The 21,426-nt window shown below is 49.9% G+C and overlaps 1 protein-coding gene across 1 annotated transcript; it reads left to right on the top strand.

The window, feature by feature from the left end:
• Positions 1-448: 448 nt before the first annotated feature.
• On the top strand, positions 449-20,909 carry carmil2 (capping protein regulator and myosin 1 linker 2; the record flags this gene model as incomplete). Its single annotated transcript, XM_079742772.1, has 14 exons — positions 449-455; positions 1,457-1,688; positions 2,427-2,433; positions 7,707-7,810; positions 9,587-9,670; positions 9,779-10,580; positions 11,372-11,476; positions 13,198-13,234; positions 14,406-14,474; positions 15,771-16,045; positions 17,865-17,985; positions 18,267-18,356; positions 19,145-19,264; positions 20,494-20,909. 14 exons carry the CDS (start codon positions 449-451, stop codon positions 20,907-20,909), a joined length of 2,469 nt encoding a protein of 822 aa, XP_079598898.1.
• Between the last annotated feature and the right edge of the window lie 517 nt (positions 20,910-21,426).

The following is a 21,426-nucleotide window of genomic DNA, read 5'->3' as shown; positions in this document are numbered from 1 at the left end:
TTCTGTTTCATTAAAGAGAGCACTTGATTCATTGCAGTTGATGCTTTGCTGACTAGGTTGCTAATGTCTATTATGACAAATACAGGCATAACAATATAGGCTCAGCTATAAAATCCTCTACTGCTGCATATTCATATTTATTTATTTATTTATATATATATATATATATATATATATATATATATATATATATATATATATATATATATATATATATAGCAATTACTTTGAACCTTGGGTCTTATAGTGTGGCTGTAGCTGACACTCACTGCCATCTATAACATTAAATCTGGTGAGCTGTTCTTGCTGCCTAAAAATACATTTAAAAATGAATGGTTAACTGTTAGCTGTAAACAACCGCTCTCTTCAAATCCTATTTTCATGGCAGGGAGCACCCCTGAAGGGTGCTGGTAGACCTGTGACTGCCTTTCTGATTATCATTGTAACGATGACAGGTGGAGGACAGACTGATAACCAGACTGTAAAGGTGTTTCTTTAAATCCAGAACTACTCTTTCCTGAGCCCCCACTCACAACAACGGCGGTGTGCACACTGGTCTGCGTGTGTGGCTAACTAGAGCATGGGCCTCTTACTTTCACACCAGTGACTCCCAGACCAGTGTGGGGGAGGGATGAGATGGGAGTGGGGGGCTGTCGGCTTTCGGGAGCACCATGCAGCTTTTAGCCTTCCTAATCCCCCCCCCCTCCCTCCCTCCCTCTCCTTGTTTGCTTAAATGTATCTCCCCGGCTCCCTCTCTCTCTCCATCTCCCTCATCATAAGTAATGTTCTCTGGGCTCTTTTGTGTTCGCCCTGTCCTCTCTCTCTGCACCCCCTCGAACGCGTGCGTGCAGGTCGGTGCGGAGGAGAGCGAGAAGAAGAGAGAGAGCGAGTGAGAGAGAGGGGGGGGCAGCTTACAGCAGCCTCCCCCCGGGACACACACAGGGAACGCTCCACAGCTGAGAGGAAAATGGGGGGAGGGGGGGGGGGAACGTTGTCGTCCGCGGCAACCACTGTTTGTCCCATCCTCAGTCCGGCTTCCCGCCAGGTCTCGGGGCACCTCCCCCAGCGCCTCCCTCTCCTCCTCCCCCATCTCCCCCCCCCCCTCTCTCTCTCTCTCTCTCTCTCTCTCTGTCCCTCTGCCTCTCTCTCTCTCTCGCTCTCTCTCTCTCTCTCTCTGTCTCTCTGTCTCTCTCCCTCTCTCTCCATCTGCCGCTCCCTCCCCCCTCTTTGAGAGGAGGGGGAGGAGGAGGCAGCCAGAGAGAGGGAGGGAGGGAGAGGAGGTTGATGCAGAGCCGGCAGTAGCAGGAGCGTCAGGCGCCTCGGCCAGTCCTCCTTCTCCCAGTCTCTCCCCCCCTCCTCCCCGCCTTTAGCGCTCCCGCTGCCGCGCCGCATTGGAGGAGGAGGCTGCCTACGGAAGCCTCCGCTGACCGCCGCGAGAGGCTACGGTCCCCCGCAGGGACCTGCCAGGGGCCCATCTCCGACCCCCACCCTCCGGCACACCCCCTGCTGACCACCGCTGCCGCCAGGGGTAGCCTGCCCGCCTGGCCCTGCTTGCTTCCTGGGTCCCTGCCCTGCCGGATCCAGCCCAGCCTCCTCATGGAGCTGCTACCCACCCAGGGACAGACGCTCAGGCACTACACGGCCAGCCGGCCGCGGCCGCGCCGCACACAGCCCCCCTCCTCAACCTCGTCCTCGTCCTCCTCGTCCTCGTCCTCCTCCAAGCCTCAGGTGAGAGCGCACGCACGCACGCACGCACGCACGCACGCACGCACGCACGCACGCGTGTGCACACAGTCGCACGCGCATCGTTCAGTGTGCAGACAAACGACCACGGGAACGGAGCGGAGGAGAGGCTGAACGACGTGGGGAGGTTGTCACTGGGGTGGGGTGGGGGTGGTATGACGGTTGCCCACGGTCACACAACAAGTCACCCGCGGAACGACCCGACGTCAACGCACGCTCCTGGGTTTTGCGCGTGTACGTTTGTTTTTGCGTGTGTGCTCGCGTGTACACTTGACACAGAGGCGAGGGGGGTGGGACGCAGCTGTTAGGCCCGCGCACGGCCGTATACACCCGCCACCGCGGTGAGGGGCTCGGGCGGGGGGGTCGGAGAGAGAGAGAGAGAGAGAGAGGAGGAAGAAGAGTGGCCCTTTCTCTCAGAGGAGAGGAGAAGAGGATGGCAGCGCTGGAACTGTTGGAGACAGAGAGGGAGGGAGAGGAAGAGAGGGAACCCCATTGGAATACAAGCAAAGGGGAAATGAATAGCAACAATAAACAGCGGGGGGGGGAGGGGGACAGAGTGATAGAATGGGGCCGAGCTGAGATGGAGAGATCTTTATTTCTTTAAGCTCTTTCGGTTTCCTAATTCTTGGCGTTACTTTCTTACACTTTTCCTCTCCCATCGTCTTCCCATCTCCCCCCACCAGATTCATGGTGGCAGCCATCTTTTTTCCATTTTGCATTCACACGGTGTGTGTGTGTGTGTGTGTGTGTGTGTGTTTGTACATGTTTATTTATGTAAACCTGTGTGTTATGCAAGTGTGTGTGTGTGGGTCCGGTTAGCAGTTATCCTGGTGAGGTATGAAGTGTATTTCTGTGTGTGTGTACTTAATAACCCTTATGTTAGTCCTTGTAGTCCTAATAGGCTGACACTACTATAGGCGGAACTAGGTGTTGTGTTTGATGATGATCATGTGTGTTGATCGAAGATCGGTGCATCCACTGGTATGTAGAACCACCTCTCTCTCTCTCTCTCTCTCTCTCTCTCTTTCAGTCTCATGGGGTACATCCTGCTAACTCAATTATTCATTTTTTTCACATCAATGGGGGTCTTCTCTCTCTCTCTCTCTCTCTCTCTCTCTCTCTCTCTCTCTCCCTTTTCCCCAGAGGTAACCAAGAACAACGACCGTAGCAACAATAGCATCAGCAATAACACATCATTGATTATAATCATCAGCCGTATATATATACAATGCAATATACATACATATATATATATATATATATATATATATATATACACATACAATGAACGCATATCTTTCCTCGAGCTCCAACCCCAGTAACCAATAAGGAGTACCTAGCCCAGCACTGGTAATTGGTCCGACACCAGAGTAAAGTAGGCTATATCTATCCAGAGGGCATCCTTGAGAAAATCCCCTGATATCCCCAAGACATGTTTCACACATTTGAGAACCCGACTATTGCTTTCCATGCTAAACCACGATTTAGCATAGCTCAATTGCTGACACATATAAGCATGGTGAATATTGTCAATGTGTAGATATGTATCCATGTGTCCAATCGCAATCAGTATTGATCCAGGCATACATTGTTCAGCTCAAGTGATGGATGGGCTGTTTATCGGGCCAGCGCTGATCGGATCATTCAGGTTCTGGTGTGGGTGTCGGTATCACATCAGCAATGGGGAGATGCAAGTGTGTACCTCCCTGTGAGTGTGTGTGTCTGCGAGTGCGTTTGTGTGTGTGTGTGTGTGTCTGCCTGCGTGTATGTGCGTGCGTTACTCCATGTTTTGATTGATCAGTGCTGTCAGGGTGAAGTACTGCTGCCATCCATAGCAGTTATTGATCCGAGATTGGGGTTGTAATGCCGTCGTGAAACAGCCTGCTTAGTCTATCACCGGGACCACTGCTATAGCTGTGTCGTTATTTTGAGATTTTACATTATGGAGTATATTACGGTATGGTATACTACGCTGTAGTATATAATAGTATGATGTAGTATAGCATAGTGTAATATAGTAAAGAATAGCACAGCACAGAATAGTACGGTACAGTGCGAAACTGTAGTGTCGTTTAGTACGCTATGGTATAGTATAAAGCCTCTGAAATATTAATATTGCATTAATTGGAAGTGCAATATAATTGTGGACTTGCATTCGATCAGAGTGGAACAGTGGCTGCACCAGTGAGGTTGTATTATTGCGTTGACGATATGCTTGCTTGACTAGAGAAAATAGACCACACACGCAGTATATTCAGCCGGTACAGTACTATAACTACTGCCGAATCAATCTCGTCCATGGCCTCCCAGGTGTAAGTCGTCCTGTCAGATCTTTGAGACGGGGATGGTGGCGTTGTTTATACCCAACACTGGCAGCGGTATACCCAGGTCTGTGATAGGACTGTCTGGCTGCTCTACAGACTTGCTTATGGGGTCCAAGGGTGTGTATAGGCAGAGGTGATGAAATCTGAGACTCAGAAAGTCAAAAGTACAGAAGGGATTGAGTTTCATGAGATCTCCGGAGGATGTGGCGTGGTGTCAAACCGCCTGATTCTCCTTCCTCTATATCTGTGGTTTGATGGGTGAAAGAATGGGAAGGACGTGATTCAAGTTCATTTAGATGGTGAAGACTTATGTGATAGGGGTATAAAGTGTTAATGTGTTTGTGTATGTGTGTGGGTGCGTGTGGTGGCAACCCGCCATCTTGGCATGTGGCACAGGGACAGGTGGCTGTAGAGGAACAAGGGAGATGGAGAGAAAGAGTGAGAGAGAGCTATGGAGAGAGGAAAATGACTAGGGAGATAGAGGAAGAAGGAGATAAAGACAGTGAGGAATAGCTAGGGAGAAATGGAGAAGAACAGAGCGATAGAGAAGGCTACAGAGAGATGGAGGTGGAGAGAGAGAGGGCTAGAAGAGAGATGGAGGTGGAGAGAGAGAGGGCTAGAAGAGAGATGGAGGTGGAGCGAGGGAGGGATAGAAGAGAGATGGAGGTGGAGAGAGGGAGGGATAGAGAGGGCTACAGAACGATGGAGGTGGAGAGAGAGAGGGCTAGAAGAGAGATGGAGGTGGAGAGATAGAGGGATGGAGAGGGCTACAGAGAGATGGAGGAGGAGAGAGTGAGGAATAGAGAGATGGAGAGAGTTAGAGATGAAGAGAAAGAGAAAGCAGCTAGTATAGCGGTTGGTGATTAATAGCTTGTAGCTCAAAGCTTGTGGAAAGGGTGATGAACTCGGCCTATTCACTCCGGGTGACTACCCCTTAGAAGAAGAATTGCGGGATAGAGAGAGAAAATGAACATACATCGTACTTCACCCACATACAAAGCCTCTTTGTAGGGAGCAGCTTCATATTTATTGGGCCTGAAATGCATTAGTCTCCTTCAATTTGGTGTCCTTTGGTATCTGACAGAAATAACTCCATCGTGGTCAGGGAGATGACTCCCACACACACTTGGGTACTTGGGTGCTGAGATGTCTGATTTGTGGCAATGATCACAAGCCACAATACCTAGCACGTCATACACACTACTACAATTTATTCATTTAGCAGACGCAATCCAAAGCAGCATACGGAGAACCGGTAAGCTTAACCATTAGGGTCTACTAACCATAATAACAGCGTTACCTTATTTAACACCCTGCTACAATAATACCCAAACCTAGTTGAATTTAAATTTGCACAGGGAAAATAAGATCCCCTACTTTTTTTGTATCACTGCAGCGAAGCCCCACAGGTTAGTCTCAATGCGATCCTAGAGATCGGTCCCCCTGTCTGTCAGGAAGTAGACTGCATCCCTACAGAAAGGTGCTCTGGTGGCTCACAGTCTCTGCAGGACCGTGGTGCAGTGATTGTTCTGTTTCTGTGGGCCCCGGCTGTCACCCAATCCTCCCTTTGCATCCCAGTTTCTTCTATAGGAATCAGGTTTACCTTTCAAGTACCACCGAATAGGTCAAATAGGGTAGGACCTTGTGTGTGTGTGCGTGTGCGTGTGTGTGTGTGCATTTGCACGTGTGTGTGTCTGTGTGCGTGTGTGTGGCCTCTTCCACTTATTCCTGAAACCAACCCATTTAATGTATTACTACGTCTTGGCAACGATCAACCGATGCATCAAAATGAGAGTGGTCACATTTTCAACAGACGGAGCCTACCCTGAAGGTTTCATCGACTTATTGTACGGTGAATACATCACCGTCGCGTTTTACAGTGACGGCCCTTCTGGAATAATGATCGTCATACATTAAGATCACAAGCCTCGTAAGTACTTACACGCCGGAATTGTCACTTCCACGAAAACTAAGCCGAGGAGCCGAAGGCGATGCCCTTAAAAGGCTCCAGGAAGGAAGTTTCCTGTGCGCTCAGCAACAACACCCTGACAAGATGATTCTTTATCCGAGCTTCTGCCGAGCTAGTCCCAGTTCAAGCAGTCCCAGTTTGGATTGTGCTTACTCATGATAGCTGTAGCAAGATGCACTCTCTTACTGCCGCGCTGACACTTTTCCCGCATATTTATATTCCATCTTCTAAACTTGGTTCCTGAAGTGGTTATTCATGAGATATGTTTATGAGGTGTTTTTTTTTTCTTTATTGCCACGATGATAAAAACACAGCAATACGAATATGCAGGTGAAAACAAAGTAATTTCTCGCATTTGCAAGCATTTTTTTCTAGCTCTGCCTTTTTCAGACCATAACAGACTTGATCATAATCAAGGTAGAGGGGGTCGGGATATTGCAGTGGCTGGGGTGTTTCACTCCCAGCCGGAAGGCACTGGGTTCAAGTCTCGATGTACAAAGTATACCTGTCAGATTCCTCGAGGAAGGTGCGCCAAACCCTCCCTCATTAATGCCCGTCTCCATTGGTTATATGTCGTTTTGGATAAAGGTGTCGCCTAAATTGGTACAATTTCCATGGAAACAGCATGACACGAAGCAACCCTATAGTGGCTGCCAACTCAGACCATGGTTAGCTATGTTCTTTCTAAAATTGCCAGCCTAGCTGCCTTGCATGGGATTTGTTTTCACACTTGACCAAGAACGGTCGTTATTTATCTATTTACCTCTGCCCACCCATTGTGTATTTCTGTATGTTTAGTCAACTTCTTTACTTCTATATTTTGAGGCTGATTTTCAGATTAGGGATGGGTATTGTGATTTTTTTAATTTTAAAATGGCAACTTCCTGGTGATGTGGTGGAGTGATCTCGAACCTGGTGCTCTGATTGGCCGAGTGGGAATGTAATCTCCTTCTCCGCGCTGGCGGCTCACTGGAAGCCTCCCTTCTACATGGTTGCTATGGCAGCAAGGCTCTGCCCCTCATTGGCTCTTCCTCTGACATGCTGGAATATAACTGCATGTGTGTATGTGTGTAGGTCTGTGTGTGTGTGTGTGTGTGTGTGTGTGTGTGTGTGTGCGCGCGTGTGTGTGTGCGCTTGTGTGTGTGTGTGTATGTGTGTGTGTGTGTGTGTGTGTGTTGAACAAAGATGGAAATGATTATATTGCCCATAGTCAATTACTGTTTTTGCCAAAATCCGACTATAGATTTAAATCTTTCTTTTCCATTCATCACACCATCTCTATGTTTCAGCCTCTCTCTTGGGTGAAACAGCTCTCTCTCTCTCTCTCTCACGCTCTCTCGCTCGCTTTCTCACTCACTCTCTCTCTCTCTCTCTCTCTCTCTCTGACTGTTAGCCTCTCTTTATCCTTTCCCGGTTTTACTAAAAGGGGGGACTCCTCATTCTCAAAATATGCTGCAGCAGCAAATGAAGAGCTTACATAACAACTTTCACCTGTGCGTGTGTGTGTGTGTGTGTGTGTGTGTGTGTGTGTGTGTGTGTGTGTGTGTGTGTGTGCGCGTGTGTGTGTGTCTGTGTACGGGATTTGTATCGTGAGATGGTTTTCTACCAACTCTTTTTGGTTATGTGGTGTCATGTTAAGGTTTGTGCTGTTTTGTGATGTGATGTTGCAGGGGCCCGTGTCGGAGACAGAGAATGAGTCCAACTCAGGGATGGGTAGGGTGGACGAAGGAGTAGAAGAGTTCTTTACCAAGAGAATTCTCCCTGATTCTGGGCTGTGAGTGAACCAACACAAGCACACACGCACACACCCACACACGCACGCACACACACAGATAAATTTTCCTTCTTTCTTTCTTTCTTTCTTTCTCTCTATGATAAAGTATATAGTATTTACACATATGTGGGAGTATGTGTTAGGTGCTGTATTTAATGTTACACATACTCGCAAACAAAAGCCTAAACATGCCTCTTTATGATGCCAATGGAAGATTGGCGTTGCCACTTTCTCTGTCTCACTTTAAAACTGACACAAGCACACACGCACGCACGCACGCATGCACGCACACACACACACACACACACACATAAAGCATGTTACAGTAGACTTACTCAAAGTCTTACTGAACTAAGAATAACTTAATGCCCCCTCCTACATTTTTTGGAAATATATATTTTCCAGCAACAGCTTTTTGTCAGACAATAACTCACAATATGATAAAAATTAATCTATGACAACCTATGTAAGATACTTGTGAATGAGGCCTTGTGTGTACCTGGTAGGTGGTTTGTGTTTTAACTGCATGTGCACTGTATGAAAATTACCTTCCTCACTTCTTCTTTTTCACCAAAACACACATTCCCTTTCTGAATTCAGGTTGTTATGATCTTCTAACCAGTATAGTGTAGCACCACAGGGAGATGCTCAACATTAACAAGCACCTTGATTGGCCAAATGTTTCTACACCAGTATCAACCGTGTCATCAGACTGGTTGGTTCCAAGAGGAGTCTATGGGCCTGATTTAACATCATACTGGGGATGCTGGTTCTAAGGGAAGTCGTATTAGTCTGATTTAACATCATACTGGGGAGATACTGGTTCTAAGAGGAGACTATGGGTCTGATTTAATTTCATACAGGGGATGCTGGTTCTTAGGGAAGTCTATGGGTCTGATTTTACATCATACTGGGGATACTGGTTCTAAGGGAAGTCCTATTAGTCTGATTTAACATCGTACTGGGGATGCTGGTTCCAAGGGGAGTCCGTAGATCTGATTCAACATCTTACTGGAGATATTGGTTAGGGTTAGAGTCTACGGGTCAGATTACTCTTGTGTACGACAAACCAAAGGCATTTTCAAGAGAGATCTGCGAAGGAATTCAACTGAGGACATCTGTCGTCATTTGAAATGTCAAAGACACAGCAAAAACCAGCCTCTGTAGAATCAAATCAAAACTAGAAGATGCTTATTCAATAACATAATAACGTACCTCAATGGGATCTACTTGACATTTTAGGGAATGGTTTTCTGACAATGTCATGGTTTTCTGACAATGTCAGAAAACCATGCCTTCATCTGAGCTAGCAACACTCCACATTTCAGGTACCGAGAACAAATGTCACATCTTCCCCAGGATATCTAGTCAAAGATATACTCCTTAACAACAGTAATGGACAGGAAATCGACAGGTAACACCTGGCTTACAGGGTGAAGCTTAGACGCGGCAGACTTTCAGGCTACCTGAAACCTTGTGACTTTGGGAACCTGGTGTGCAGGTGTTGCTGGCTAAATGACGGGAGGCGCAACTGGACGCAGATTTCTGCATTCAGTTCCCCTCTCCCAGCTAGCGCTTAGAACCGAGAGGGCCGCTAAAGGCCCGTTGCAGTGGTTTCGTGTCGCAGTGGCTTTGTGTCGTGCTGTGTCGTGTGACGTGCTGCATGTCTGTATCGTGCGTAGCTCCTCGCCTGTTCACCTCTTACCCTGTAGTCGTAGTCTTAGTACTGAGTGTCTTTTCTTGTCTGTTGCTCTTTCTGCCGTCTCTTTGCTGCAGAAAAGGCCGGTGGGAGGAGTCAAACCCTGCCCGAGCCACTCCCCCAGAGTCAGGCTCCACCCCTACAGACCCCAACGCCCCCCTCCCTCCCTCCTCCTCCTCCTCCTCCTCCTCCTTCTTTCCCTGCAACATCAACACATCCACCTCCACCACCACCGCCTCCACCGTCACCTCCCCCTCTGTGCCCACGAGTGACTCTCCCCCCCTCCCCCATCCCAACGTCCCCTCCCCTAACGCCACCCCACCCTTCCCCGCGGCCGCCACCCCGCCCGCCTCCACCCCTGCACCCTCCTCCTCCGCCACGGCGGCGCCTCCCGCCAAAAACATTAAGAAGAAGTTCGGCGACTTCTTCGCCTTCAAGAGGGCTCGGGCCGGCCGGGCCGCCAAGGCCGGAGGGGGAGAGGGTGGAGGAGGAGGAGGAGGAGGAGGAGGAGGTGGAGGAGAGGGCACAAAGGTCAAAAGGACCTCCATCGCCGACCTGATCCGCCCCCTCCGCGAGGCGAAGGAGAGGGAGAAGGAGCGGGAGAGGGAGAGGGGGGCCAGGCCAGATGCTAACGTTTCTAACGGTGCCGCCGTCACAGAAGGAGCCCCTGCAGCCGCCAGCGCCGACGACCCGAGGGACCCGACGGCGACCGTCGCCACGGCAACGCCCCCGCCTCCCCCCAGTAGCGGGGACGGCGGTGGCGACGGCCCTCCCCGACCCCCGACCCGCGCCACCGCTAGCGCCGCCGCCGCCGCCGCCAAAACCCCCTCGGAACAGCGGCCGGCGGCGGTACGCCCGGGAGGGGAGGCGGGGCCCGTCCCGACGTCGCCCACGGCGACCGAGCGGGGGCCGGACGGGAGGGCGGGCCTGCCCAGGGCCGAGGGAGGCGTGGCGCCGGACGGGGAGAGGAGGTTAAAGGTCACTCGGAGATCGCTGAGGGAGGGGAAGAGTCAGAGCCTCATCCTGCTGACGGGTCTGGAGGCGGAGGACAAGGAGAGCACAAACAGCAAGGTCAGGGCCAGACGTGCAGAGCTGTCATCTACAGCCTCCATAGCTATCTGCTATAGCTCAGCTATAGCTCCTATAGCTGTCTCCTATAGCTTCTGTCGCTATCTACTTTAGCTGTCGTCTAAAGCTTCTATGGCTATCTTTTAAAGCTTCTATAGCTATCTACTGGGGCTGTCATCTATAGCCTCCATAGCTATCTACTATAGCTCAGCTATAGCTTCTATACCTGTCTTCTATAGCTTCTGTCGCTTTCTACTTTAGCTGTCGTCCAAAGCTTCTATGGCTATCTTTTAAAGCTTCTATAGCTATCTACTGGGGCTGTCATCTATAGCCTCCATAGCTATCTACTATAGCTCAGCTATAGCTTCTATACCTGTCTTCTATAGCTTCTGTCGCTATCTACTTTAGCTGTCGTCTAAAGCTTCTTTGGCTATCTTTTGAAGCATCTATAGCTTTCTACTGGGGCTGTCATCTATAGCCTCAATAGCTATCTACTATAGATACCATGTAAAGCTTCTATAGCTTCTGTCGCTATCTACTTAAGCTGTCGTCTAAAGCTTCTATGGCTATCTTTTAAAGCTTCTATAGCTATATTCTTTAGCTATCATCTGCAGAACTGTATACCACTATCTTCTATAGCTACATGTTAAAGGTGCTATAGCTATCATATATAGCTATCATCTGTAAAATAAATTTGGGACAGAATAAGACAAATTCACAAGCAGGCCGATGTTAACCTGTTACCCTGTTAACCGTACCGTGTAAACGTAACGTGTGTGTGTATGTTTTTCCAGAAGCATTCGTCAGAAAGCACATATAGTTTTGAGCAGAGGCTTCAGCTGATGCTCCACCGGATCGGTGTGTCGAAGACCCCTCCTGCTAGCACCAAGACCAGTCAGGTAGGACGGGCGCGGGCGTCGGAAGGGACTTCAGAGTCGGTGACTGCTATTATTATCCACTGGCAAGGTCTTACTCGCAAGGTCTTTATTCCCTCAAATGGGAAGTGAGATGAGGGTTGCAGCACGTCACCGGTGTAGATTACCAGATAGAAGACCGAGACAGCACTTAAACTTTCTGTCAACCTGTTTTCTAAACGGCGTCCATCGACGCTAAAGCTAGGTATGTGACGCATGCCTTCCCTCGTGCTCAGGAGTCGTATAGCCACCCATCGTCAGACACAAATATACGCCGTCAGTTTCTCAAACGTTATCGACCATATGCCTAGCAACGCAAGCATCGCGCTGACAAGTGTAATACAAATATTGTATTAGTTTTGCGCCGTTCAGGACACTCAAGAACAGTGCAGGGATCAATACTTCAAAGTGAGTGGTGGAAAACACAGGCCTGCATGGACGCAAAGCCACCGCCTTACGCTAAAACGCCAGGAAAGGATTACTGCTCACAGCCTGGGAATTAACAATTTACGCAGCGTTGGCAGTTGAGGTGGAATTAATCCCTCACCTGGACAGAATCGCGAGTGAATCCGGCGGTTAATGATGACCTTGCTAAAATGGAGACTTTACATGGATATTCTAATAGGGTCTGATTCAATTAAGGACCCGTGTGTATTAAGGCATTAGCACTCGCGTACGTATTTAAGGGAGGATTAATGGAATGTAGATTAGTCCCTTTCTTATCGACATGCTGGTTTTCTATGTCAATGTGCTCCCGTGTGCTGGTGTGGCGGCTGGGAGACTAGTGTTCCTTATAATTCAAATTAATAATGACTACAGTGCTGGGACACACAGCTCGTCTTTCTTTGGTATTAGACGAGCTGTCACTGTGTTCTAGTGGTGGACTTCCTCGGCCGAATAAATTCAACATCAAGCGTACTTTGTACCTGATTGTCTGGCAGCATTTATCGGTTTGGTTAAAATTGTTGCCATTTCTTTGAACCGATATCGCAGAAGAAAATGTCATGAAGATTTTGGTTCGAGAGAGAGAGAGGGAGGGAGAGAGAGAGAGAGAGAGAGAGAGAGAGAGAGAGAGAGAGAGAGAGAGAGAGAGAGAGAGAGAGAGAGAGAGAGAGAGAGAGGGAGAGGGAGGCAGAGAGAGAGAGAGAGAGAGGGAGGCAGAGAGAGAGAGAGAGAGAGAGGGGCAGAGAGGGGCAGAGGGGGGAAGGGAGAGGGAGACGGATAAAGAGTGAGAGACAGTCAGAGAGAGCCACAGGGGAGAGCGAGAGAGGCAGCGTGGGAGGAGGCACAGAGGTACAGAGAGATGGAGAGAGACACAGAGTGAGAGGGAGACAGGGTACATTGAATAGGCTCAGATCGCATTATTTTTGCAGCACTGAGATGGGAATGCAGGACTCTGCAGCCGGCCCAGTCCATCCTCATTCCACCACTCTGTGTTAAATGATCCTGAGTGTCCTCGGCCAAATGTGTTGGCATGTTTACCCTCTCAAATCAAATTCAAAGATAGTCGAAAAGGACAATGAATTACAATGAACAAACACAACATGCTGTCGAAAAGGGAACAACAAATAAGTCATCGTAATCAGCCCCATCGTAAGTACAGATTTGCATACATGAATATGTATTTCACAATAATGGTTGATGATTTGCATTGAACCGAATATTATTGTGTGTGGGTGTGTGTGTGTGTGTGTGTGACCTCGCAGAACAAAGAAGATGAGCTGAGGAAGGCCAACTCTGAAGGTATGAGGTGTGTTTGTTTGTGTGTATGTGTGTATATGCTTGCATATATATAGTGTTACATATATATACGTATGTATGTATGCATTGCCAAATAAACGTGAACAGAATTCCTTTAAATAAGCAAGCAAACACTAGGCTTCTTCTGCAGCCAAAAGCCTGGTATCTATGTACTTAGTATCACCATGGAGGCGTATGTGGATGTGGTAATGTTGCAGGGAAAGGAGGAGGAGGAGTATACAGTATATACTCTGTGTTAAGAGTGGCAGTGGCGTATATAAAACGCTAACAGAGTACGTCTGGGTGTGAGGGCTCCAGGGAGAGGGTTTGTCTCTGTGTCGTCGTTGACCTACTTTATCGATACAGAATGGATCGCACCCCGTAAATCAGCATGCGCGCTGTTCCCCCAGCACTGACTCAGGAATGAAGGGCTTTTACTCTGGCGCTCTCTAACCCCACCAGGAGCTGATGATGTGCCTCAGGGCGTTGGAGTGATGTCTTTAAGTCTCACTTATCTTCCAAACCGCATTGTTTTTGTGTACAGCAACGGCATGCACAGACATAAACACACATCTGTTAGGCAGATATGTATCTTCTTTCTCACACTTATCTTATTGACTGATGTGTAAGTGCCATTGAATGGTACCCAACGTGCCTTTTTTAAACATATGTACATGTCAAATAAGAGGAGGCCATCGTCCTCGAGGATGCTGCAGGTAGACTATGGATATTGTGGGGTGTTTTAACCAAGAAATTTTCAGTTTGGGTTCCTTCCCCCCTTAAACTACAAGCCGGCCCTGCTCCTCAGTCTAATGCTAATGCTAATGCTAATGCTACTGCTAATGGGTAGGTGGAACCCACCGCTTCATCGCCCGTAGTTCCCATCCTGAGTGTAATCACTGTGCCTCAGCTTAATCAAACTCTGAAACTCTCAACGGTGCCCCTTGAGCCATTCCTAATTTTACCTCAGTGCTTTTTTTTCCCTCCTCACACAAAAATCATCACTGTTGGGGCGAGCCATCAGCATGACAACCAGCGGTAAACAAACAAGCAGGGATTTCCATGTAGGGGATCCATATTGTTGGCAGGCTTGGCCGGAACACGTATGGAAAACTACCGTCACCTTTGGAAAAACGTTTGTGTTTTTCCACCCCCACCCTGACCTGTTGTTAAGGTGCTATCCTGGACAAACCCCAAGGGCCCCCGGTCTTCTCCAAGCCCAGGACCATGTCAACATCCTCAGGTGTGTGTGTGTGTGTGTGTGTGTGTGTGTGTGTGTGTGTGTGTGTGTGTGTGTGTGTGTGTTCGTGTGCGCGTGTGCGCGTGTGTGTGTTGCCAGTCGCTTGCACACCTCTTATGAAACAAGATTTCTTCTTCTACTATAAGAAGTCTTCCTTTAGCTGCACCACAAGATCAGCCTGCACCAATTATTCTATAGCTTGTTTTGACTATATGAACTTCATTTAATTTTAAGATAGCATAGAAAATAAATGCAATCCACCTTGCCTCTTCCACCCTGCATCATATCCCTCTCTCTCCTCTCACTGCTGCTCTCTCTACCTCCTCTCTTCATACCTCCTCTTTCCCCTTACCTCCTCTCTCCTTTCTCTTTACCTCCTCTCTCCTCTCTTTACCTCCCCTCTCCTCACCCCTTACATACTCTCTACTCTCTTTACACACTCTCTCCTCACCCTGTCCCTCCCCTCTCCCTCCTCTCTCCTCTCTTCACCTCCCCTTTCCTCTTCCTTTAAACACTCTCCTCTCTTGCCCTCCTCTCTTTCCCTCCTCTTTCCTCTCTTTCCCTCCCCTCTCCTCTTTCCCTCCTCTCTCCTCTCTTCGCCTCCCCTATCCTCACCCTTTAAACACTCCCTACTCTCTTTCCCTCCTCTCTCCTCTCTTTCTATCCTTTCTCCTCTCTTTCCCTCCCCTCTCCTGACTCCTTACATACTCTCTCCTCTCTCTTTCCCTCCTCCCTCCTCTCTTTCCCTCCCCTCTCCTCTCTTTCCCTCCCTTCTCCTATCTTTCCCTCCTTTCCCCTCTCTTTCCCTCCCCTCTCCTCTTTCCCTCCTCTCTCCTCTCTTTCCCTCCTCACTCCTCTCTTTCTATCCTTTCTCCTCTCTTTCCCTCCTCACTCCTCTCTTTTTATCCTTTCTCCTCTCTTTCCCTCCTTTCTCCTCTCTTTCCCTCCCCTCTCCTCTTTCCCTCCTCTCTCCTCTCTTTCCCTCCCTTCTCCTATCTTTCCCTCCTCTCTCCTCTCTTTCCCTCCCCTCTCCTCTCTTTCCCTCCCCTCTCCTCTTTCCCTCCTTTCTCCTCTCTTTCCCTCCCCTCTCCTCTTTCCCTCCTCTCTCCTCTCTTTCCCTCCCTTCTCCTATCTTTCCCTCCTCTCTCCTCTCTTTCCCTCCCCTCTCCTCTTTCCCTCCTTTCTCCTCTCTTTCCCTCCCCTCCTCTCTTTCTCTCCTCCCTCCTCTCTGTCTATCCTTTCTCCTCTCTTTAACTCCTCTCTCCTCCCTCCTCCCTCCTCCCTCCCGACCCCTCCCAGACACGAGACACCCCGTGTGGACCAGCGACCGGCTGCGCTTCGAACCCCTGCTTCCCCCCAAACCCCCCCCGGCAGAGAGACCCGTGGGCCCGCTGCCCCCCAAACCAACCATCGCCGCCAAGCCCCCTCTCCCCCCGGCCCCGTCCGGTCTGAGGGCCGCGGCCCCCGGGACCCCACTGGGACCCTCGGGCCCCTCACAGGGCCACTCTGCACCCCCCGCCCCACGTGGTGGTGCCCAGGCGGAGGGCCAGACTGCCAGGACCCCCCCCAGCCAGGTAGCTCTATGGAGAGGACTAAAGGGCTGATGATGGTCCCACGTTGACGCAACGCAAGGGGGTCTACGGACCCCCTTGCGTCCTCGCGGACCCTCCTTGCGTCCTCACGGACCCTCCTTGCGTCCTCGCGGACCCTCCTTGCGTCCACCGCGCGCCTCAAAAAAATCGTAACCTTCCGTCGAGGCGACGCAGCAGCAAGGGCTGTGATTGGTCCGCTCACTAGAACCCGGCGCAGAACCGTAAAGGTTCACGGCTGCGTGTCTGCGTGGTCACTGCGTTGCGTGAACTTGGGACCATAATCAGCCCTTTAGAGCGAGCCTATTACGGCTATTTTCTGAATAATAGAGAGTAATATTAATAATAATTGATCCGTTTTTTATAGCGCTTTTCTAAATACTCCCACGCTTTACAAATAAAGGAATACATACAGACAGTACAGACACTCAAACAAAAGGGAAAAAATAAACACCACAACAATAAGCAACACATTAAGAGAGCGGGAGGGGGTGGAAGATGGCGGAGGATGATTTGTCAAATGTTGTAGGTGGTCCTGAAGAGATAGGTTTTAAGTTGACTTTTGAATGAACAGAGTGTATCAGAGTTTCGGATGGCCAGAGGGAGGGAGTTCCAGAGGGTAGGGGGCGGCGATGGCGAAGGCTCTGCCCCCCAGGGTGCGGTACTTGGTCTTGGTGATGGAGGTGGGAAGGTTGGCATCAGCGGAGCGTAGGCGGCGAGTCGGGGAGTGGCGATGGAGGGGATCTGTTATGTACGAGGGTGCAATGTTGTTCAGCGCTTTGTAGGTGGTGAGGAGGATCTTGAAACTGATGCGTTGTTTTATTGGAAGCCAATGAGGTTGACGGAGGATGGGAGTAATGTGTTCTCTGGAGGGGGAGTTAGTAAGCAGTCGGGACAGAGCAGAGTACTGCACGCAGCACTGTATGACACAGCCTCTAAGATTAGAAAAGAGCTGAGTCTGGCTGTTCCCCTTTTACTCCATACTGGGAACTATCCGGTGACATCACGATGACATCAAGATGGTGGTGATGTATCTTCTCCTTCTCAAGGTCTATCCTGGTTATGGTGGAAGGGTCAAATGTCCCCTGCCAATATAGGAGCAAATAATGTGTGCCTTAGCTTAGAGGACAAAAGGTCTGAAATTGATATAGAGATCGTATCGTATCTGGTCTTCGAGGAGAACTTCAGGTTTTGAAACCCAGACCCTATTTCCGATCATTTTGGATCTAAAGGACTACAAAGTGTGAAATTGGATCCAGTATTGAACGAGAACGCTGCAATGTGATCCTTCGGTGCAATCGAGCCCGGTCAACGTGTGTCCTCTCAAAATACTTTCCAAAATGTTGGACTATAATCTGAGCCAGTCAGTCACAAACACAAGCCCTTTTATAGTCCAATTACTGACCGGTTTGACATTGGTGTACCTCCGACTATCGGGCATATCTTTTGATATCGGGCTGCCTTAACATTTTAGTACATGCTACACGTGAACCTCCTAAGACGGCACAATTTGATCGGTTCGCTATCTCGGGATATTGGGCAATATCCCATGATTGAGATCTCAAACTCGGGATATTGTTTTCATCGCAAAATGTCTGCCTCGTAGCGCTAATAAAAACAAATATACCGCTAATAAAAACAAATAAATCCCGGCAAAAAGTGTTATCTTGTTTATTTCACGTGTAGTATATATATACGACCTTCGGTCCCGGGGGCTATTCCCGAACTATTCACTTCGCCTTCGGCGCATAATTGATAATTATCAGGCATTCCTAGCGCTGATCTCTCCTCCCCCAACGTGTAGGTCCCGGACGCTGAGGGCCGGGCGGCTCCGGCCCCAGGGCCTCGGCTGGCCCCCACTGTGTCCCCGCGACGGGCCCCTCCCGTACACGACCGCTCAGAGAAAGCACAATCAGCCACAGACGGTGGGTCGAATGTGTGTTTGCTTGTGTGTGTGTGTGTGTGTGTGTTTTGTATTCTAAATATAAATAATCTGTCTTAATATTGTGTGTGTGTGTGTGTGTTTTGTATTCTAAATATAAATAATCTGTCTTAATATTGTGTGTGTGTGTTTTGTATTCTAAATATAAATAATCTTTCTTAATAGTGTGTGTGTGTGTGTGTGTGTGTGTGTGTGTGTGTTGTAGTATAAATATAAATGATCTGTCTTAATATTGTGGATGTGTGTGTGTGTGTGTCCTTCCAGAAAGTCTTCCCAAACCCCGGCAGCGCATGAAGCCCCTCCCACAAAGGCGTGCTGTGTCCGTGCACGAGGACACACTCGCCATGACCCAAGGTGAGCGCAGTTGGGCGGTTGTCAAGCAAACAGCTCTATCAGCTCTAACAAGTTCAATAAACACACATGGTGCACTGTTTCTAGCTTTAGTGTGTGTGCATGTTTGCGTGTGCGGGCGTGCGTCTGTTTGTTTGTGTGTGTTGGTGTGTGTAACTAACTAGGGGGTTTGACATTGTGTACCTGTAGCTGCCTTGGTATGCCTTCAAGTGCGTCTTCGGCAGTCCGTTGATTGGTTTGATTCGTTTTTGATTGGCTGCTTTTGTGTGTGAGCAGTGACTTGTTTCTAGTGGTGTTGTCCGCGGCAGTTCATACTGCCTGTGACTATTTGTTGAATTCAGATGTGTTTCATAGCAGAACAGTATTTTTATATAATTTTTTAATAGTATTTTTTGATCATAATTAGTCATGACAAGTGTGACTGTGCAGTAATAAGACCAAATTAAAGAACACGATTTGTTTCTTAAAATTAGAACTGTATTATACTGAATTATATAATTATATATTATGCTTGGCATGACATTCTCTCTCTCCCTCTCTCTTTCTCGGTCTGTGTGTGTGTGTGTGTGTGTGTGTGTGTCTCTCTCTCTCTCCCTCCCCCTCTCTCTCTTCCTCTCTCTCTCTCTCTCCCTCCCCCTCTCTCTCTTCCTCTCTTCTCTCTCTCTCTCTCCCTCCCCCTCTCTCTCTCTCTCTCTCTCTCTCTCTCTCTCTCCCCTCTCTCTCTCTCTCTCTCTCTCTCTCTCCCTCTCCCTCTCTCCCTCTCTCCCTCTCTCCCACTCTCTCTCTCTCAGAGCTGAAGGCGGTGCTGCAGCGGTCGCCCAATCGCCATGGCGCCCACCGGGGCGTGCTCGCCACGTGCACTGAACACGCCCAAGCAGTGGGACAGACGGCTGCAAGGGGAGGAGGGAGAGGTGAGGGGGATGACGGGGATGATGACAACACGTTGGTGCTGATGATGATGTATTTTAGATTTCCTATTAATAATTTAAAGGTCCCACGACATGCCACCAGGTGTGAGTGTGAAAATCTGCCCCTTATGACATCACAAGTGGGCGTGTCCACCTAGATGTGTGGCGGATAGATGAGCAACGTTCGCTCCAGTCCACTGGGTAGGCTGGTAGGCTGATCCATCCAGCACACATCTAGGTGGACACGCCCACTTGTGATGTCATAAGGGGCAGATTTTCCCACTCACACCTGGTGGCATTTCATGGGTCCTTTTAAAGGGAGCGTAAACCCCCAAAATTAACTATTTACAGTGGAAAACATTGATGTGTTTATGAAAATGTAAATTTCAATGTCAGCCTAAACTGACCTCAAGCTCAACCTGTCTGCCTCCATGTTGTGTCCTCCATGTTGTGTCCTCCATGTTGTGTCCTCCATGTTGTGTCCTCCATGTTGTGTCCTCCTCCATGTTGTGTCCTCCATGTTGTGTCCTCCTCCATCTTGTGTCCTCCATGTTGGGTCCTCCTCCATGTTGTGTCCTCCATGTTGTGTCCTCGATGTTGTGTCCTCCATGTTGTGTCCTCCATGTTGTGTCCTCCTCCATGTTGTGTCCTCCATGTTGTGTCCTCCTCCATGTTGTGTCCTCCTCCATGTTGTGTCCTCCATGTTGTGTCCTCCTCCATGTTGTGTCCTCCATGTTGTGTCCTCCTCCATGTTGTGTCCTCCATGTTGTGTCCTCCATGTTGTGTCCTCCATGTTGTGTCCTCCTCCTTGTTGTGTCCTCCATGTTGTGTCCTCCATGTTGTGTCCTCCATGTTGTGTCCTCCTCCATGTTGTGTCCTCCATGTTGTGTCCTCCATGTTGTGTCCTCCTCCATGTTGTGTCCTCCATGTTGTGTCCTCCATGTTGTGTCCTCCTCCATGTTGTGTCCTCCATGTTGTGTCCTCCTCCATGTTGTGTCCTCCATGTTGTGTCCTCCATGTTGTGTCCTCCTCCATGTTGTGTCCTCCATGTTGTGTCCTCCATGTTGTGTCCTCCTCCATGTTGTGTCCTCCTCCATGTTGTGTCCTCCTCCATGTTGTGTCCTCCATGTTGTGTCCTCCTCCATGTTGTGTCCTCCTCCATGTTGTGTCCTCCTCCATGTTGTGTCCTCCATGTTGTGTCCTCCATGCTGGGTCCTCCTCTGACGACCCAGCTGGGGAGGCGGGCTCCCGGGGGGTCCCGGGCTGGGGAGGCGGGGAGGAGGAGCCGACGGAGAGCAAGGCGGAGGGCGGGAGGACCGCGGACGCGGAGACCCTGGCGGGCACGGCGCCGCCCCTCGGGGATAAAACAACGAGGGCGCCGCCTTTCGCTGACAAAAGAGCCCCGCCCACTGCGACGCCGGGTCACCAAGAACCGAAGCCCCTCCCCCTGTCCATCACACCAGCCACGCCCGAAAACCAGCCGCCTGCCAAATCCCCCTCCCCGAGCACAGCCCAGGTGGCGGGCCCCCAGACCAAGGCGAGGTCCCCGGCACCGCCTCCGTCTGGGGCCACGGTACCCGCCAGCACAGCAGCGACCCCGGCGGCCGCCGCCGCCGCCGCCGCCGCCGGGGTCGCGGCCGAGGACTGACGTCCGCCGCCCCCGGGGCCGAAGAGTGAACCAAACCCTGAGGAGACAAACCCAGCACGGGACCGCCGCGGGGGTTTCTAATTGCTGCGCCGCTGGTGGTGTCACCGGTGCCACAGCGACCGACATCCCCTGGCAAGCTGGCGCAGCCAATCGGAAGCTTTGTTTTCCGAATGTGTCATGTGCGTGCTCACCACACGGGGGCGGTGTTGTGACGGTTTGATTTTAGTGTTTGGTTGCTCTTTTAAGGTCTTTCGGACCTCGAAGCGGGGGTTAGAGCCGGGGGGGGGCGGGGTCTTGGGGAGGCAGCATCACTGAGACCAGAAACCAGAGGTTGGCTTGGTTGGTGATTTTTTTTCTTGCGTTGGTATGTTTCTACATCGGTCCAGTCACAATCGAATGCCGTTGAATGTGTGTGTTTGCCAGCGCGATCCCTTTGCACATTACGATGTTCCGCCATGCATTGAGAATTGCGTTGAGTCATTATGGGCGGAACGTTGCGTTGGGCACTTCCACGTGA

This window comes from Pollachius pollachius (genome assembly GCF_949987615.1).
Source record: "Pollachius pollachius genome assembly, chromosome: 9".
Lineage (NCBI taxonomy): Eukaryota > Metazoa > Chordata > Actinopteri > Gadiformes > Gadidae > Pollachius > Pollachius pollachius.
This window is presented reverse-complemented; position numbering and strand designations above follow the sequence as displayed.